Below are 19,032 nucleotides of genomic sequence, written 5' to 3' on the forward strand. Positions count from 1 at the left end.
TCATTTAATTTTTGAAAAATATCTGATAAGTAAGCGATGCCATTTCGCTTCTCTTGTAGTTCTGTACTCAGTGTGGGGTCAGTAGTATTAAGAAATTCAATAACAGTATCCATGCCTTTAGAAAGCCAGCGGACTTCCATATGTAGTAGCAATGTATTACATATCTCATCATTTTCTTCACAAAGTGTACGAAATATTCGATCATTCTTTGGTTATTAATTTTATTTACCGCATCTATGACAAGTGGAAGAGAATCGTGCAACCTCCCACTCAAATTATTGGCAGCCAAATGCTCTCTGTGAATGACGCAGTGAACACATAAAATTCCAGGTACTGCTTGTTTCAGATGTGCAATAAATCCCCGATGGCGTCCTGTCATTGCTGCTGCACCGTCAGTAGCACAGGCGTTCATATTTAATAAGGGAATCTCTTTTTCCTCAAAAAATCTCTTAACGACCTCAAATATGGAAGATCCTTTTGTATCAGTAATCAGACTTCTAACAAACAGCATTTCCTTGGCCATTTCTCCATTGTCGTCAATGAATCGGACATATGACAGCAGCAAAGCTGTGCTGTCACTCAGGGTACTCTCGTCAAGTTGCACAGTAAACTCTCTGCTTTTCAATTTGTTGCAGAGAACATCTTCGACATTCGCTCCCATTTCATCAATCCTTCTGGAGACAGTATTATTGCTGAGAGGAACTGCATCTGTTACTTGGCCGGCCTGACTGGGTCCCAACATAGTATCAACTATCTCTTTGACAGCTGGGAGGATGAGTTCTTCTCCAATTGTGTGCGGCTTGGCACTTTTTGACTCACTGAACACAATGACTGTCAATTGAAACAAAACAACTTTATATACCACAATACAAAACTCGGGAACGAAAGACTACGCATTTGAAGCGACGACAACCTCGGCCGTTCGCTTTTTGTTCGAGTCAGATCGGCAGGAGCGGTACCTACTTCTCATCATTCTTATCCCACTTCTCTCTCTTTCTCTTTTGTGCGGATGATCGCACAATACGAAAGCTCGATCAAAGGAAAATGCAGAATTCGTTATAATGTATAATTATAACGATAATGTATAGAATTAAATTGTATTATGATTAATAGCTCTCTGTGACTAGACGAGATGTTTGTGTTATTATTACCTGCATTGGTATACATATATTTACTTTTATTATCCTATGGATATCCGATCGAAAGTATTGTATTTTTTTTTCTCTTTTACTATTTTTCTCATTTACCCATTTCTCGTTTTCCGGATGCTAAACGCCCCCCTTATCGCCCCCTTTTCTCTGTCGCCCCCCATATCGCCCCCTTCGCTCTATCGCCCCCCTGAATATCTCAAGTCGCCCCCCGGGAGGCGATCGCCCCCAGGTTGGGAACCAATGGTTTATATGAAGCTCTTCCAGAATTGACAGGTTGATTCTATGATCTGCCCAGGACACGCGTAGAATTCTTCTATAGTTCCACATTGGGATCTTACTCCTATAAAATCGATAGGTTAGGTTAGGTTAGGTTGAGAATCCATTTTTCAGCTGCGTATGTAGCAATGGGGAAAATAAGGACATTGACTAACCTGATCTTAGTATTCTTTGTTATTGTTCGGTCTTTCCATATTTTAATTAATTTAGCTGTTGCGATTCGGGCCATTGCTAGTCTACGCTTGATTTCTGAGCAGCAATCGTTATCAAGAGTCTAAGTATACAAATCTGCCTACCACTTCGAAATTCGGCCCTTGGTGTATGTGCGGTATTATTATTTGCTCTGTCTACGATCATTATTTTTGTTTTTCCGTTGTTGATCTGAAGTCCGAATTCTTCGCTTATCCGGCTTATCCGTTCGGTAGTATAAGTGTGTCATCTGTGTATCGCAGGTTACTGATGTTTCTGCCTCCTACAGTGATTCCTCCATTTCAGTCGTCGAGTACTTTTCTCATTATATATTCAGAATATATGTTGTATAATAATGGTGATAGTATGCAGCCATGTCTAGCTCCTTCCTTTGTTTTGGAAACACATGGAAATAAATATATAAACTGAAATTATTCAAATAAGAGATAACGGATAACTCGATCTAGGTAAAAAAAAACTATACTATATGATTTTTTAGGATTTTAAAGTTGGCTCTAATTAGACAATAACGTTTCGATCGACTTCCTTTTGGTTTTAGAGATAAAACACCAGAACCATAAACTGTTTACAGATGGTTTGAAGAATTCAAGTGTGGACGCACCAGCATCAGTGACGAATTCCGTCAAGGGCGTCCGGGCACAGCTGTTGTCCCGGAAGACATGTGCGCGGAATGCTTTAAGCGGATCGATATGCACGAGTCAAAGGCAAATAATTTTATTTGACCTTTTGGCAGTAAGAAAGAGTGCAGTCGTTGGATTCCTCATAATTTCACTGCGACCCATGCCATTAAATTTGGCATGGAACGTCATGACTGGTGATGGAAGACGGATATTTTGCTATGAGTCTGAAATGAAAAACCAAATAAATAGTAGTGGTGTTCCAAAACAGGTCAAACCAACAAAAAGTAGTCCGCGTTCGAAGCTTTGATCAAAAAAATGAATCAGAATTGGTTTTTGGAAAAGAAGATTGCCACGATTTGGTTAGAAAACGGTAGAACCGTCAATGCTGAACGGTATACAAACATTTGTTTACTAGAAGTGACTGATGAACTCAGCAAAAGCAATAGAAATCTTTGTATCCTCTTACATCAGGACAATCTAGCTCACAGTATATAGATCGTATAATATTTGTAGATCGTACATATATGTGTGATCGTATAATAGTATTTGAAGGCGAACAACATCAATTTGGTGGACCATACTGCATAGTACAGTCCTGATTTGAAGTGATTTGACGATTGGTTTGTTCGAATGCAAAATTGTGCTGATCCTAAAGACGAGTGCTTTGAAAAATATTAAAGCTGATTTTTCCCAAGAATAGGTTTCTCTTTTATTCATCATCATTGGTGCTATCGCCCTATAGTAGAACCTCTTCTTCTTAGTCGTTAACCTGATGCAGGTATCGTGATATCATGAAGCTATTAGCTAAATTTTCCAATGTTCCTCCACGTTTTTCTATCTTCTGCCATTCTATCACATTCTGACAATGGAGCGCCAATGGTAGCAACAATATGGTCCGTGTATCGTGTGGGAGATCTACCTCTATTTCTTTTGCCTTCTACTTTTCCCTGGATGGTAAGTTTTTCAAGACCATTTCTTCGAAGCACATGTCCAAAATAGCTTATTATTTGTTCTGATATTTGTGTTCTTAGTCTTTTCTTTGTGTTTAGCTGGTCCAGTATGGATTCATTTGTTCTTCGGGCCACCCATGGTATTCTCAGCATTCGTCTCCAGAAGTACATCTCAAATACATCTATGTTCTTTTTGTCTTTCTCAGTAAGGGTCCAGCATTCCGATGCATAAGTAAAAACTGGAAAAAATAGACTTCTTACTAGTCTCATTTTTGTATCGGTAGTTATTTCATGGCTTTTCCAAATTTTTGTTAATTTTACATAGCGCTTTTTGCGATTGCTGACCGCCGCTTTATTTCTTCAGTACAGCCTCCTTTGTTGGTTATTAATCAGCCCAGATACACAAATTTATCTACAACAGCGATATTGTTTATCATGACCAGATGATTTTGATTGTTGTTAGCTCTGTCAATTATCATGATTCTCGTTTTATCTCTGTTTATTTTAAAGCCCATCGTTAAGCTTACGTCTTCTATCCGTTGTAGGAGGTGAATCAATTCAGCTTCAGAACTAGCGAGGATAGATGTTAAATAGAATTGGGCTTAGTATGCAGTCTTGTCTCACGCCCTTTGTGACCCTGAAACTATCGGTTAGTTCCCCATTTATTCTAACTCTGGCATAATTGTTATTGTACAGGCTTTTAATTAGCAGTATCAGATGATTGGGGACTCCCATTTCAGACAAAACCTGCCACATTTTACTCCAGTTGACCAAATCGAAAGCTTTACTATAATCTATGAAGCACAAATATGTTGTGATGTTGAATTCTCTGGATTTTTCTACAATCTGCCGTACGTTTAAAATTTGTTCTCTAGTACCACGTCCGGGGACGAAACCTGCTTGTTCCTCCGCAATGTTATGTAGTAAAAAGGGCTTTATCCTCTCGAGAATTATGTGTAAGAGTATATATTATATCCAGTAGAACCTCTACTACTATTATATTTCGTCAGTCAGTCCTACCCACTGCCTAACGATTCCAGTTTATTGCACATATTTTTCTAGCATCAACATTTACACCATTCTTCCATGTAACTTTTGGCCTACATCTTCTTCCACTTCCCACTGGCAGTAACATAAGGATTGGTCTATAAAAAAGGATTCGATCATAAAATTGTTACCAATAAATCAAACGTATCGTTTCAATAATAAAATATGATTGAACTGTCAGATTTTGGTAGTTCAGATTTCTTTCCTAGGTGGCGTAGTTACCTTACTGGACAAACATCCTAGCCTTGTCTTGTCATCCTAGCCTTGTATATAGATAGATATCTTATAGTATAATCTTATAGGCTAATGGATTAAGTCCACAGTCAAAGGAAACTAAGAGCACACATACACACATCTATTAAAAACTCATCTACCATTTCGTATAAAGCAGATCATTGTATCGGAAGTAAATGTATTAAAACCATAACCAATACTAACGTATATGACAAAACTTACCACACAATATCTTATAACATAATTTATAATGCGATCGCCGTTGTCATTCGGAACACTCCACCGTATTTCAAAACGATCAGCATAAGGACTAGGTACTACAATATCCCCTTTGTTTCCTTCATTAATACTGTGGTTTTCGACTATCATTTTTGGTTCTGACGGAGCTGATCTTCTGGGCATGGGTATAGTCTGGACATTTGCGAACGCACCCATACCAACATCGTTTTTAGCAGCGAATTGAAAGTGATAGGTTTCTTCTGGTATGAGATTTTCAAGTATATACGGAGCTCCTACAAAAAAATAAATCAGTTGCCATATCTAATAAATGTTAAAATAAACAACTAAACAACAATATTTTTAAACTGGTTTATTCTCATCTCTTATCTCAAATTAGCCGCTAGAACAAGAAATTTGAAAATCTAATCAAGAAAAAACGTCAACATGAGACATGTTCTAGTTATCTTCATAGTTATACATATGATGGTCCATACCGATTTCAAACAAAAATGCTACCCTCTGGAAAAAAATAAGATATCACTAAAATAGGCAAATAACGTTTCAAACGCTGTATTTAAAATAATTTAGAATTTACTTTCGCCAATAAACTTGTTATTGTTCTATTTATAAACACAAAAAATGCAAAGGAAAAACAATTGCTTTTGTATGTTCAGCTATAGTCCTGAAAAAGGTGAACCATTGGCAAAACGACGTGAACTGTTGGAAATTTCTAAAACTTCAGTGGCGTCACTATTTCATATTTTTTAGGATTGAATTATTTAGATTATTACAAAGCAGAATATATTAGAATAAAGAACGAAGAAAGAGACCCGGAAATCTCGATTAGAGATATAAAAAAAATGCGAAGAATTAAATACCTAGGTACAGAGTGTGTGTGTGTGTGTGTGAAAGATATGGCATGGAAACAAGTCCATCAGCCACAGAATGTTTTATTTATGTTTAAAGATATTTTTTTTTTTGTTCTTTTTAGTTATAAAGTTTAAGTTATAGTAATTTATATTTCTACTTTTAAATCTTTAATAAAATTTATTAGCAATTCTAAGGATTCTCTATTGGCAGTTGCCAAAATGTGTAATAGATTTATCGGAAGCAAATATTTCATTTTAATAAGAGTTTGAATTAATTTATTAGATTTTTCTAAATATTTGTTGCATCAAAGAAAATATGGTTAAGATCTTCGTAAGAACTTAAATCACAACTGCAGAATGGTGCCGGTAATATTCCAAGCTTAAATAAATGCGACGGGAATCGACCATGATTCGTTTTTAAGCGAAATACACTTGCCGAGAAGAATTTGGAAGTCGAATAATTGAATATGTATTGGGGTGGGAGTGGTGATAGCGAAGGAAGGAACATCAGTTGATTTCGTTCCTTGTTCTACCGTTTGGACTTTCCCAGGATCATCTTTTGTGAATCTTTTTGTGAAAGAAGCTGTTCATGTTGAATAAATTATTCTGTAATAAGAATCCTAGTAGCGTTTCTCCTCGGTCATTTCTTCCTGGGAACCGAATTTTCCCAAGGACGTTTCTAGCTCTGCTTCTTTTACACCTAATATTGCGTTAAATGTTATAGATATTACTGAACCAAAAACGTGAAAATACAGCTTAACCACTGTATGGCGAAAAAGAGTAACCTAACAATATTTCATGGAGTAAAGTTGCCCAAATGTAGTTAAAAAATATAAATATGCTCTATAATTTCTTCAGAAAGCTGGACAGATCAGACTTTTCTAGACATAAATATGTACTTAATAGTAAACAGATACTCCTAACTTAACCGAAGATCTATGAAACCATATAATATTGATAGTATATTTTTATTGATACTACTTACCATAACTCCATGTATAATTACGGGCAAAATCCCACGACAATTCTCGTTCAGGCTTATACCTTACTGTAAAGGACCTCAGCGGTAATCCGTCAAAATTGTTAGCGGGAATTAGACTCCATTTTATACTAGTAGCGGTTATATATTCTGGTTTAGCTTGCGAGATAGGTTCTGGCACGAATGCTTGTTTCAATTTCAGCTTTATGCTTGCTGAGCCTAACTTATTTTGAGCTATACATTCGTATTGAGTAAAAAATCTCCTGTCATTGTATGGTTTTACTATGAGATACGAGACAGGGCCATTTCCTATTTTTTGGAAATTATTATTGTCGTGAATTTCTATGTCTCCGTATTTCCACATAATTGTAGCATTGGGTATGGCTTCAGGAAGGCATGTTAAATTACCAGGTCGGTTATTCCAACTCCACACAGGTGGTAAGTCCTTGGTTCTCGCGAAGGTAGGAGGAAATTCTACAGTTATATGACCGTTTTTATATGCTTTTCCCACTGTATTTTCTGCAATACATTCATAGAGTCCATCATCAGGTCTGCTTAAGTTTGAAATTATCAGTTTTCCCAAAGATTCGCCATTATCTGATATAAGTAACTGTTCTAGTACTACTCTATCATCATCAGGCTGCCTACCAAGTTGGAATGAATCTTTTCGATTTAATTTTCTAAAAGTAATTTTTGGAGTTGGTCTACCAGAAGCCTTGCAAATAATCTCTGTCTGCTTGCTTATAGGTGCCGTAACGTTTAACAATTCGTATATCCTTGGTCTTACGAGTACATTGATTTTTACCGTTGTTTCCACTCGATCCACGGAATTTTCAGCAATACATTTATATAAGCCGTCGTCATTTTCGAATTCGATTCTGTTTACTCTAAGTTCACCTGTGTTTTTCTTTACTTCAAATCGATCGCTATTGGATAAATCTTCACGGTTTTTAAGTTTAATCCATTGGTATGTTGGCGGAGGCTTGCCAGTAGCCAAGCATTTGACCGACGCAGTGTCACCTTCTATAATTGTTACTGGTTCTATTGGTTGAATTTTTGGAGGAACCTGAACTTCAACCTGCGAAAAAGACAGATTCAGTATTATTATTTAAGGCAGCTAATGTAAAAATGTAGAGTTAAATTAATAAGTAATTATGAATTACTAATATGAAATAACAACTTGTAGCGTACGTCGGGAAATAATGCGGTAAATATTTAGAAAGAATAGTTACAATGTAGAATATGTTAAAATACGTTTGTTGTCTGCATTTTTCTAGTTTATTTTGAACTGCAAGTGAAAATTTCCGGTTTCATATCTTTTTCCGCACATAACTTTTAATAGTGAATCCGAATTCGTGATCAGTATATACCGGTTGCAGTTTTGACTACATTAATCTTCAGATGGACAGAGATAAAGTCTGCAAACAACGAAAAGATCGATTTTTTTTAATGTTTGTTTCGAGCGAATATATTACAATGAATATATTGTAATAAAAGAAAAGAACAAAAGACCAGTTTTATAAAGAACTAGATACATGCCCTCGAAGTGACATAAAAATTGTAATTGGCGATCTTAATGCCAAGATGACAAGGAAGACTGTTACAAAGCAATGTCGCAATGTTTAGCGCTCATGTCACAAACGAAACCGGAAGCCTAAAGGTCGTGGCATATTATCGTGCACGTTGCGTTTCCAGCACATAGCGTTTCCGAAAAATATAATTTAAATGGTTTTAAATATGAACAACGCACACTGTCCGGAACATTGCGTTTCAGACACTTGTTCAGTATATTCGAACACAATATTTTACTGATGCCGACGGCTGCGTAACGAGACGTAACCGGTTTGTAAGGATAATGTTAATTAGATACCCGTCGTTTTCCCCTTGTTGTTTATTTAGGTCTTTGTTTGATTTTGATACAGAGTATTTAAAAAAAATAATTTTCGAGGCTATTTTGTCATTTATGCATGTGTTTTTATTGCTTTGTGACAATTAATCACGGAAGTGATAAACAATTAGGAATTTAAAAATAATTAATAGGTTTAACAATTATTTTAGAATGAATAGGATTCAGTTTAAATATGTTTTAAATTTAATTTCACCTTCAGTTAAAAAACAAAATACTACATTTAACGAAGCCATACATATCAAACCAAAAAGTACTTTTAAAAAGAACAGGTATCACTTCCGTACAAAAGTCCTAATTGTTTATCACTTCCGTGATTAATTGTCGCAAAGCAATAAAAACACATTCATAAATGACAAAATAGCCTCGAAAATTAATTTTTTAAATACTCTGTATCAAAATCAAACAAGTTCCTAAATAAACAACAAGGGGAGAACGACGGACATCTAATGCACATTATCCTTACCAACCGGTTACGACCTATGTTCCGGACAGTGTGCGTTGTTCATATTTAAAACCATTTAAATTATATTTTTCGGAAACTAAACGCTATGTGCTGGAAACGCAACGTGCACGATAATATGCAACGAACTTAATAGTTAACTTCGCAGCTTAGGAGGCATGGTGCTTGGTAGCACATAAATCTCCCACAGAAGGATACACAAGATGACATAAACATCGCTGGATGGGTTCACATAGAACCAAATTGACCATGTTCTGATAAATAGATACTCAGGACAAGTGTCTAGCCTCCTAGATATCCGTAGCTACAGAGAGCTGACGCCAATATCTAATAGGAACAAAGTTGCGTACATAATTATCACATGTAAAGACCATGAGAGGTAGAAGATCGGAGAGATACAAGACGCATCTCCTAAAGAATGAAGAAATGGCGAAAATATACCAGCAGCATATTACTGACCTAATAACCACCTTAGATACGAAGCCCGCACCCACAAAATGCTTGAGTCACGTCGTGAATCAGTAACCTGACCTAAAACAAGCAAGGATCTTATCACTGCCTTAGCTTGTGCTAATACTACTGGCAGCCGCCAATTGCTCATGCTTGTCATTGTTAAAATCAAGAACTACGTTGTTTTAAACAGGTTAATGCTTGAGATGCCTATCGTTTATACTTCGCAAAAGAGTGCTTAAATGGATAGTACAAATTCCATGCAATGGTGTATAGAAACATTTATATCCTATGTTAAAGCCCATCAATTAAAAAATGGTAAAAGAGAGAAAACATTATTGCTTCTTACTAAAGCCCTAACTAATCCATCATGAGACATCTTAAATGAAAAAGACGATTTTATAAAAGTCTTTCATAAGTCTTTTATAAGAGACTTTCAAATGGTATTATAGAGAAACGAATTGTTACGTAAGTTCCTTTTGGAAAAAGAAGAGGAAGGAGAAGAAAGCCTGATAAGAAATAATAAAAATGTTGATTTGAAAGACGCGTCCTACATGACTGGAGCAAGATGGAATAGTATAAAAGAGCAGAACTTAAAGAAAACGTGGAATAAAGATTTAAAAAATGTGATGAAGAAGACGTTCAACAATGGATGGATTTCGACGATGATAATTTCGGGTACCAAATTATGTAGGATATCGAAATTTTAGACCTCATAACTAACACAACGGATACCACCGCTAGCCACTCATCAACTGCAAGTTCAGATAATTAATATAAAAACAGTGCTTCAGAAGCGTTTACTTGCTTAGATATTGCCTTGCGCTGGTTTGAAATACAAGCTGAGAGCGACCAGTATCTGTCCTTAAAAAGTACGTCATCTAGCCGCTTCTAAACGGGTAGGCGCATATTTCAGTAGACGAAAATTGAAGACATTTTTTGGCGTTAGTAATTAACGCTTAAAAAATCTTCAAGTTTCGTCAATATTGTACCTGGAATAATGTTTTGTTGCAGAGACCGCAATTTTTTGTTTAATTCCTATTTGTAATTGTAAAGATATAAACACATATGTAGGTATGTAAATATGGATTTCATTCAGCTGTGGATAAATATATGTAAGGCTATATCAATACAGTTCGATTATCCGAAAAAACAAGTTTCCCGAACACCCATGTCCCGCGACTAGTTCGGATAATTGACGCTCTACCGTATAAGAAAACCAGTTAGAACTTTGTAGTATTATATATTTACCTTAATGTTTCTGATTTTGAAGTGTCCTGTGAACGTTTCGATAGCCGTGCACGTGTAGACTCCGTCATCTGCTTCTGTCACATTTTTAATCAGTAGTTCATCAGTATCGACCACGAATTTTTCATTGGTTTGAATAGCTTGATTGTTCTTGCTCCAGTCAATTGTTGGTGTCGGGTTTCCTTTGGTTTTACATTTTACTTTGAAATCCTGACCTACGATCGAATACTGGTTTTCGGGAGCGTCGACAAAACTGATATCCTCTAAAATAAACAATATTTATTTAATTCACTTAATACAAACTTGGGTACTCGGATAATAATGCCTAACACCCATTATTATATTAAAAAAGATTAAAAAATTAGACAAAAATACAAAAAAACTAAAAAAACACCAGCGAAATAACGAAAAGAAAACTTATGATAATGAACAACTTGAAATTTATAATAAATTATCTCATACGGAATCAAAATACAGTAAAACCTCCCTTAAGCGAAACATCGTTTAACCGAAACCGCTGACATTTTCATTAATTTCTTCAATAATAAGTAAATTTTTATCGCAAAACGTAACAATTCCATTAATTTCCCTCACCGATTGCTGCCTATGTGTGTTGGGAAATAAAAAAACCAAGAGCTCTAAAAGATATTTCCGAAAAAGCAATTCCAGTTTTTTATAGAAGCCAAAAAGCTCATGGATGTCGACCACTTTATTTTCAGAATGGTTCGAAAATGAATTCGTCCCAAGTGTAAAATCCTTTTTTAAATCAAAAAACCTTCCCGTCAACGAATTGTTGTTTGTTGAAAATGCGCCAACTCACCCCCAAAATATTCAAAATAGTGACAGTTGTCAGATTTTTGCTACCGAATGTCACGAGCTTAATTCAGCCGTTAGACCAGCGGTCCTGCGTCATAAAATAATTTCTTATTTTTCAAAAGGGGTACTATTCCTCTTCATCTTTCTCTTGAAATACCTTTAAAATTCATTTCACGTAAAGTATGTAACAAAACACGTCTTGATATTTTTGGAATATGTTCATTAGATTGAAGAGAAGAAGCAATTTTTTTATGATTGGTAATTCCTTTTTGAAATAAAATTCATGTACTGCACGACGAATGGCCTGTTTGGTTGTATCATCCAATTTTATTTGTTTCCTTCCTCTTGTCTCAACGTCCAAAGTATTATTATCGTTTGTTTCATCGTCTGTTTTAATTACTCTTTACACACTTGCTTCAGAAACTTTGTAACTACATCGCTTACATTTATATTTTGTTCTCTGGTTCTAAGTCCTTCAAACACATTTCCGATCATAGTTTTTTTCTTAGAGGTGTTAAATTGTAATGTTTCTTTTTGATATACGGTTCACTATACTACTCGTACTGTCAGATATCTTTGATTTATAAAACCCCTGTCAGTGCGCGTATGAAACCGACGTACAGATAACAGACAATAAAATCGCTACCCGAACAATGGTGTTGTTGCCATTGACATTGCCGTAATGTGTGATGATATTGTTGATCGCAGACATTATCTACCATTAGAGAAAGAGTACAACATTGCAGATAACTTCAAGTTGAATCATACACGCTGAAAAAGTTACATTTTCTTTTTTTAGAAACCAAATATTTGCAAAAACATTTGAACAGTTTAAAACATTGATTTCATATAAAATTGGATGTCTTCTATCTCAACGCATATTCTTTGAACAATCAGAAGAAGAAGGTTTTTGTCAATTTTTAAGAGATTAAACAGATTCTAGAATAATCCACTAATTTGTTTATTAAATAATAATTAAATTTTCTGCTTTTGTCGGAACAAAAATATTTTTTTCTATAGGATAAACGTTCAAATTTAGTGAGCTACAAAAAAATCATTAAAACATGATACAATTCAAGGTCACTTGCTACAATTGTGATATTGATTGTATAATATAGGCGCATTTTTCTTTAATTTTTGTCAATCTTCGTTACTTTTACTTTTTCGTGTCTGGATCCGACTAGTTTTTCTGCCCAATATCGGGCTACGTCTACACCCTTTGTATTTGCGAGCCATAAATCATCGAGGGTGCACTGTGATGGGCAAAGTCTGCATACTCTCAGGTGCTCCACGTTCTGTATTTCCCCACATTCACAAAGTGCGTCGCTGTCTGTCTTAATGCCCCATTTAATGAGGTTCTGTTTTACAAGGGCAACACCTGTGCATATGCGATTCAGTGTCCGCCAGGTTCTCCAGTCCAGGTTCATTCCATTAGGTCGTTCTGGATGTAGGGGGAACAGTTCGGGTGGTTCGACGCTGACATTTCTCATAAACCTTTTCCTTGATTTAAATCGGCTGATTCCTGGCGGTTCGCCAAACCCGTATAATTGGTGCCTTTCATCGAAAGTTTGCCTGAACTTCTCCACATATTGTGAGGCGCATCTACGGTCATCTGGTGATGAGAATCCAGCTACCCGGTGCATGTGTCATTTAACGCCGTGGTGACTTGTTGGGCGTGTCTAGATCTACCTCAGACGGGACAAGCATATTCCCCTGTTGAGAAACATAAGGCCTCAGCTGTTGTCTTCAAGACCTGGGATTTTGCACCCCACTTGCTCCCTACAAGTTTCCGGAGAAGGTTGTTTCTCGTAGAAACCTTTTGTCTTGTGCTCTGACAGTGGAATTTATACGTTAGTGACCGGTCTAGTACTACTCCAAGATATTTGGGCCTATCAGTATGTTTCAAGCGTTGTCCCTCCCAAGAAACATTCAGCTTTACATGCGCCAGTTGGTTGTTGAGATGGAATGCACATACTTGGGTTTTAGTAGGGTTTGGCTTTAATGAGTTTTGTTTGTAGTAAGTTGACATCATGTTTAAAGCCTCTTCCATTGTCGATTCTACTTGTGTGAGTGTTTTCCCCTTTACGGCTATACCAAGGTCATCAGCGTAGACAAAACTCTCAGTCTGAGGGTGCATTGGTTGGTCGTTGGTGTAGATGATACAATAGGGACGGCGCCAGAACGCTTCCTTGAGATAGGCCATTTTTTGGGTTCTCCATCTGCTCTTCTTTCCATTTAGCAAAACGTAGAAACGTCTATTACACAACAGTGATCTAATGATATTTACCAGGTCGTAGTCAAGCACAGTGTTATAGATCTTAGTTAGCAGGGTTCTGTGGTTTATCGTATCATAGGCCGCTGTGAGGTCTATCAAGGCTACTCCCACTATCTCTTTCTGCTCAAATCCCTCCTCTATGTATTCTGTTAGGTTCAGCACTTGGCCTGTGCATGATTTACCTGGTCTGAAGCCTGCTTGTTGTGGGATTAGTTTTGCATCTAATTTTTCCTGGATGCGGTTTAAAATGAGGCGTTCATACAATTTATACAAATGGCATAGCAGGGATATCGGACGGTAGCTACCCGGTAGTTCAGGGTCTTTCCCAGGTTTCAGAAGGGCTACTATTTTTGATTGACGCCACAGTTTTGGAATCTGGTAGGTAGAGCGACAGATGTTAAATAGATCGAGCACCCATTGTCTCGCTTTTTGCCCGAGGTGTTTTATCTGCTCTGTTAGGATTTCGTCTACTCCAGGTGATTTTCCATTTTTCATACAGTCAATACCATTTTTGAGCTCTTCGATGGTAAATGGGTTTCGCAAGAGAGTTGTTTCCTGGTCTTGAGTTCTTATAATCTTTGGCGTTTTGCAACGATTGTTTGTTTTGCCATTCAGAAGCAGTTGGTGGGCTATCTGATTTGGCGTTATTGCACATAGCTCTTGGGATCATCTCTGTGGGATCACCATTAAGTTTTTTCATCATATTCCAAGCCTGCTTACTACTGTGCGCCATATCTATTTTACTTAAAGTCTCGCTCCACCGTTGTTGTCTGGAGGCACTTAGTGTTTACTGCAGTCTCTCCCCTATCTCTGCCGTAACTTCGCTAAATGGGTTTTTACTATATTCTTCGGTGTACTTTGTCATAATGTCTTTTGCTTCATCGTTCAGACCAGATATGTAATGTTGTTGACATCCTCTGGGTATGTGTTTACATGAGATTCGTTTTACAAGTTTGATGAACGCGTCATAGTTTTTGGGGATCGGGACTATATATTTTCACTTGTGTTTCCAATTCATCAGCAAATTTTGCCCAGTTCGCTTTTTTGAAATTAAACCTTCGTTTGAAAGGGATTTTGGGAGCTTTTATAGCGCTGTAAACGGTTATTCCCACGGGCCTATGTTGCGTCTTCGGTATAGGTTTATATACCTTCCTAACGCAACGGTCCTCTAAAGACGTGCTGATGAAGGTGAGATCAGGGTTGTAACCTTTCTTCATTATAAATCTGTCAATCTTCGTTATAAATATAAATTAAAAATTAAGAATATACGCACAGATTAAAATCTTAACCAAAACATTAAACAATTTTTAATTAAAATGGTCGTGATTTAATATTTCATTAAAAAATAAGAGAAATACATACCGTATGTTGTAACTTCAACAGATGCATTGAGCGGTTCGGTATTAGCATAAAAACAGGAACACGTATATTTTCCTGCTTGATTCTCAGTCAAACTGGGAAATATTAAAATAATTCCAGGTTCCCCAGGTAAATTCTAAAATAACAAAACATACTTTGATATTTATATCCAATAGTTTTATAGGCAAATCCAATTTTAGGTATATCCACTAAACCGACAAAAGAAAACATTCATGATTTTTTTAGAATTTATAAAATAATCTTTTTTAAAAAACGATTTCTGAAGTTGAAATCAAAATGTCAAGCATTGGTTAGTTAAAAAATATTTTCAATTGGCGGGGGTCAGCTAAGTCTGACGTCACAATGGGCGGGGTTTTTTAAAAACCTTTCCAAACATTTCTAACTTGTGTGTATTTGTCCCATAAAATGTTGGAAATATTGGTTTTTTTAATTGTTTAAAGAATAAATAAGGACTTTTGGTTATGAACATTCATTCTGTGTGATTGGTATTATTTGTTGTTCTTAAACATGTGAGGTAAGACTATCAAAGTATTAAGATATTTACTATGAATGTTCATAGTTCAAGGAAATGGAAGCGAAAAATTAAAAGACTATGTACATTTCTTCTCAGGAGTGGGAAAGGATCAAAGAGCAAGAGCAGGGATATCAATATTTGTACACAAGAAATTCGAGAAATATATTAAATCTTGGGAAGCATAGGAGGAACACAAATAACAATTCTGGGGGTATATGCCGTAAATGATGACTACTCAGTGCAAAAAATGAAGCTTTTGAAGAAGACTTTAGAAAAAGCCTAAACGAAATTCCTAACAGCCATGAGATTATATGCGGAGGAGACCTTAATGCCAGAGTAGGAAAACAAGTACAAAGTAAAGTGGTAGGCATGCATGGAGAAGAAACTGTTAAAAACAACGGAGAAAGACTCATAAATATATGCCAACAATATGAGTTAAAGATTTTGAATGGTTTTTTCGCCCACAAGAACATACATAAATGCACCTGGTATCAACACACAAGAGGTCTAAAATCGATAATAGATTATTTCATAACAACACAATAAACTAAATTAGGAGTACATGACAAAGGTAAATAGAGGAGCAGAGTGCGGCTCGGACCACTGCCTGATAATAGGAAAAATATATACACCATTCGTAGACAGGAACCACACAGACATCAACAAAGAACACAGAGAAAAAATAGAAAGAACTACGTACACCTTAGACAATCTAGATAACGAGAGCACACAGTTACTTTACTCCTGGAGACACAAACACAAAAACTACAGGAATCACACAGATCAACAACGAATGAATACGAACATATAAAAAACTGCATGAAAGACGCAGCGCTAGAAGCCTTAGGGCCACAGGTACGGAGAGTAGATAAACCATATTGGTGGGATAAAGAAGTGGAAGAAAAGATAAAAAGAAAGAAGGAAGTATATCTAAAGTTATTGCAACAGGGAGACGAACATACAAAACAACAATATAAAAACTTAAATAAAGAAGTCAAACGAGAAGTGGTTAAAAAGCAAAATAGTGCATGGGAACAAAAATGTCAATACCTAGACAACCATATAGGAGGGACAAAGAGCTCTAAAGCATGGAGAACTATAAAAACGATGAGAACAACGACAAAAAACCAAGTCATAATAAATAGAATACCAGAGAACACATGGGTAGAGCATTTTGAGAACTTATTAACAGAGAGAAGAGAAAGGTTTAAACAAACAAATGAACAAGTGGAAGTAGAAGGAAGAATCGAAATATCAATAGAACAAGTGAAAGAAGCAGTTCAAAACTGTTTGAAATGATCCGAAAATTATTAGAAAGATGCTTAAACGGAAAAGAAGTTCCAGAATAATGGAGACAATCGTATATCTCTCCAATACACAAGAAAGGCACAAAGATGGATCCTAAAAACTATAGAGGGATCGCAGTGATTGCTACTATAGGCCGACTATACTACAAAAGTACTACGAAACCAGATAGAAAATGATATTAAATAAAGACAAACAACCCGAAGAACAAGCGGGATTTAGGGCCGGACTCTCCATTATGGATAATATTTTCACATTCAAAATTGCAATGGAAAAAAGAGTGCAGAGAAATAGAGAAACCCATATAGCTTTAATAGATTTGGAAAAAGCATATGACAGTGTACCGATCTCCCATTTATGGATAGAAATGGGTAATTTGAAAATAAACCCAATTCTTATTAACGCCACTCAAAAATATTACGAACAAAACTTTGCATTAGATTTGCAAAATATTACAAAGAATTAAAATGGGACAAGAAATCACCTCTCCTTTCCAAACAACAAAGGGACTAAGACAAGGCTGCTGTCTGTCACGCACCCGTATTTAAAATCTATTTCGACAGATCCTATTGTAGGATTGAAAAAATAATTTTGTTTCTATTTTTCAAGATATTTTGTTGTTTTTATCAGGGTTATTTCAAAATAAATCATTGAATTTATTTACGAAGTTGAGCAATATTTAAATAAATGTTTCATTTTCTTTTCGTTGCCAGTGATTTTATCCTGTTAAATACTAAAGATATTCGTTTTTTCGTAGTTTAAGTTGTAATATAATATTCTGTGAAAACCTTGCCATCAAATTGTCATAATGAGTGATTAAAAAAAATTTTTGAATGTTGTAAATTTTTGAGTTTATTTTTTAGAACTGGGCATATAATGACTAGTAAACATGTGTTGAAGATATCCAATATTACTGAATTTTTCAGTAATGACAACAAAACTACTAGTAACTATTTATATTTAGTCATTTAGGGGATAAAATCACTAGCACTTAAAAAAGATTAAAACATTAATTTCAATATTTTTTTAATTTCTTAAATAAATTCAATGATTTATTGATTAATTTTTAAATAACCCCAATAAAAACAACAACAAAATAACTTGAAAAACAGTAAAAAATAATTAAAGTTCATAGTGTGAACATTCATAGTAAATATCTTAATCTTTTGATATTCTTACCTCACAAACACAGGAATAATACCAATCACACAGAATGAATGTTCATACCCAACGTCCTAATTTATTCTTTAAACAATAAAAAAACAATATTTCCAACTTCTTATGGTACAAATACACACAAATTAGAAAGGTTTTTAAAATCTCCGCATAATGTGACGTCAGAGCTTATGTAGTCTATTGTGGCTCAATCCTATATAAATATACTTAAATTAGATATGCCACAAGAAAACAGTTTCAGAACCTTTTTAGAATATTTAGTTACTTTACCTGAACGTATATCGGACTTGCTCTATTAAATGTATCAATTTTCCTATCATATTTATCTTTCCATTCTAAAGAAGTCACCAATGAAGGATCCGGAACCTTAGGTCGACAAGTCAAAACTAAGCTACCTCCAATCTCTTTAGTAACTACCGATCCACTGGGTTGAATCTCCAACCTGGGTTGCTGCCCATTTGTACCTGTAATACAAAATAATAAGGGTATAGTAACGTTAATTGAATATTTTCATCATTTAAATTTATTTATTCGACTATAAAGCGCCACCAATGATTATAAAACTGTATGTTGCTATGGCTAATTTAAACAATTAAAGCATAAGGAGCTTTTAAAATTAAGGTGGTGTTTAGATTATTTCACGTTTTGAAAAATATTGAACCTTTGACTACACGCGCCGGAGTATCAAATACACCATTTCTACTTAAAAAGCGGTAAAAATACAATGCGGTATTCCTCACTCCTGCCTACCGATGTAACCAGCGACCAATGTAGCCAACCCTACAGTTTTAACTGTAGATCTACAGTGTTTTGTAAATTCTCCCAGTTTTTAGTTTAGACATATAAATCAGCAGTTTTTTTTTATTGTTTGATTGACGTTGTAAATTGAGTAAAAAGTTATGAATATGCTTAGTTGCAGTAGTGATAGTCAGTCAGATGTTGAT

The 19,032-nt window shown here is 35.5% G+C and overlaps 1 protein-coding gene across 4 annotated transcripts in view; it reads right to left on the reverse strand.

Annotated features, from left to right (window-relative positions):
* Fas2 (neural cell adhesion molecule fasciclin 2) overlaps positions 1-19,032 on the reverse strand; it is an 85,129-nt gene that overhangs the window by 30,989 nt on the left and 35,108 nt on the right. For all 4 annotated transcript variants that reach the window (XM_072530103.1, XM_072530102.1, XM_072530101.1 and 1 more), the window contains exons 2-6: positions 18,359-18,552; positions 15,076-15,208; positions 10,626-10,885; positions 6,562-7,633; positions 4,711-5,000 (exon numbers count right to left, since the gene is read on the reverse strand). In XM_072530103.1, the coding sequence (XP_072386204.1) occupies positions 4,711-5,000; positions 6,562-7,633; positions 10,626-10,885; positions 15,076-15,208; positions 18,359-18,552 (1,949 nt within the window). The remainder of the gene's footprint in view (positions 1-4,710; positions 5,001-6,561; positions 7,634-10,625; positions 10,886-15,075; positions 15,209-18,358; positions 18,553-19,032) is intronic.

The sequence above is a fragment of the Diabrotica undecimpunctata genome, chromosome 4 (assembly GCF_040954645.1).
Source record: "Diabrotica undecimpunctata isolate CICGRU chromosome 4, icDiaUnde3, whole genome shotgun sequence".
Taxonomy (NCBI): Eukaryota; Metazoa; Arthropoda; class Insecta; order Coleoptera; family Chrysomelidae; genus Diabrotica; species Diabrotica undecimpunctata.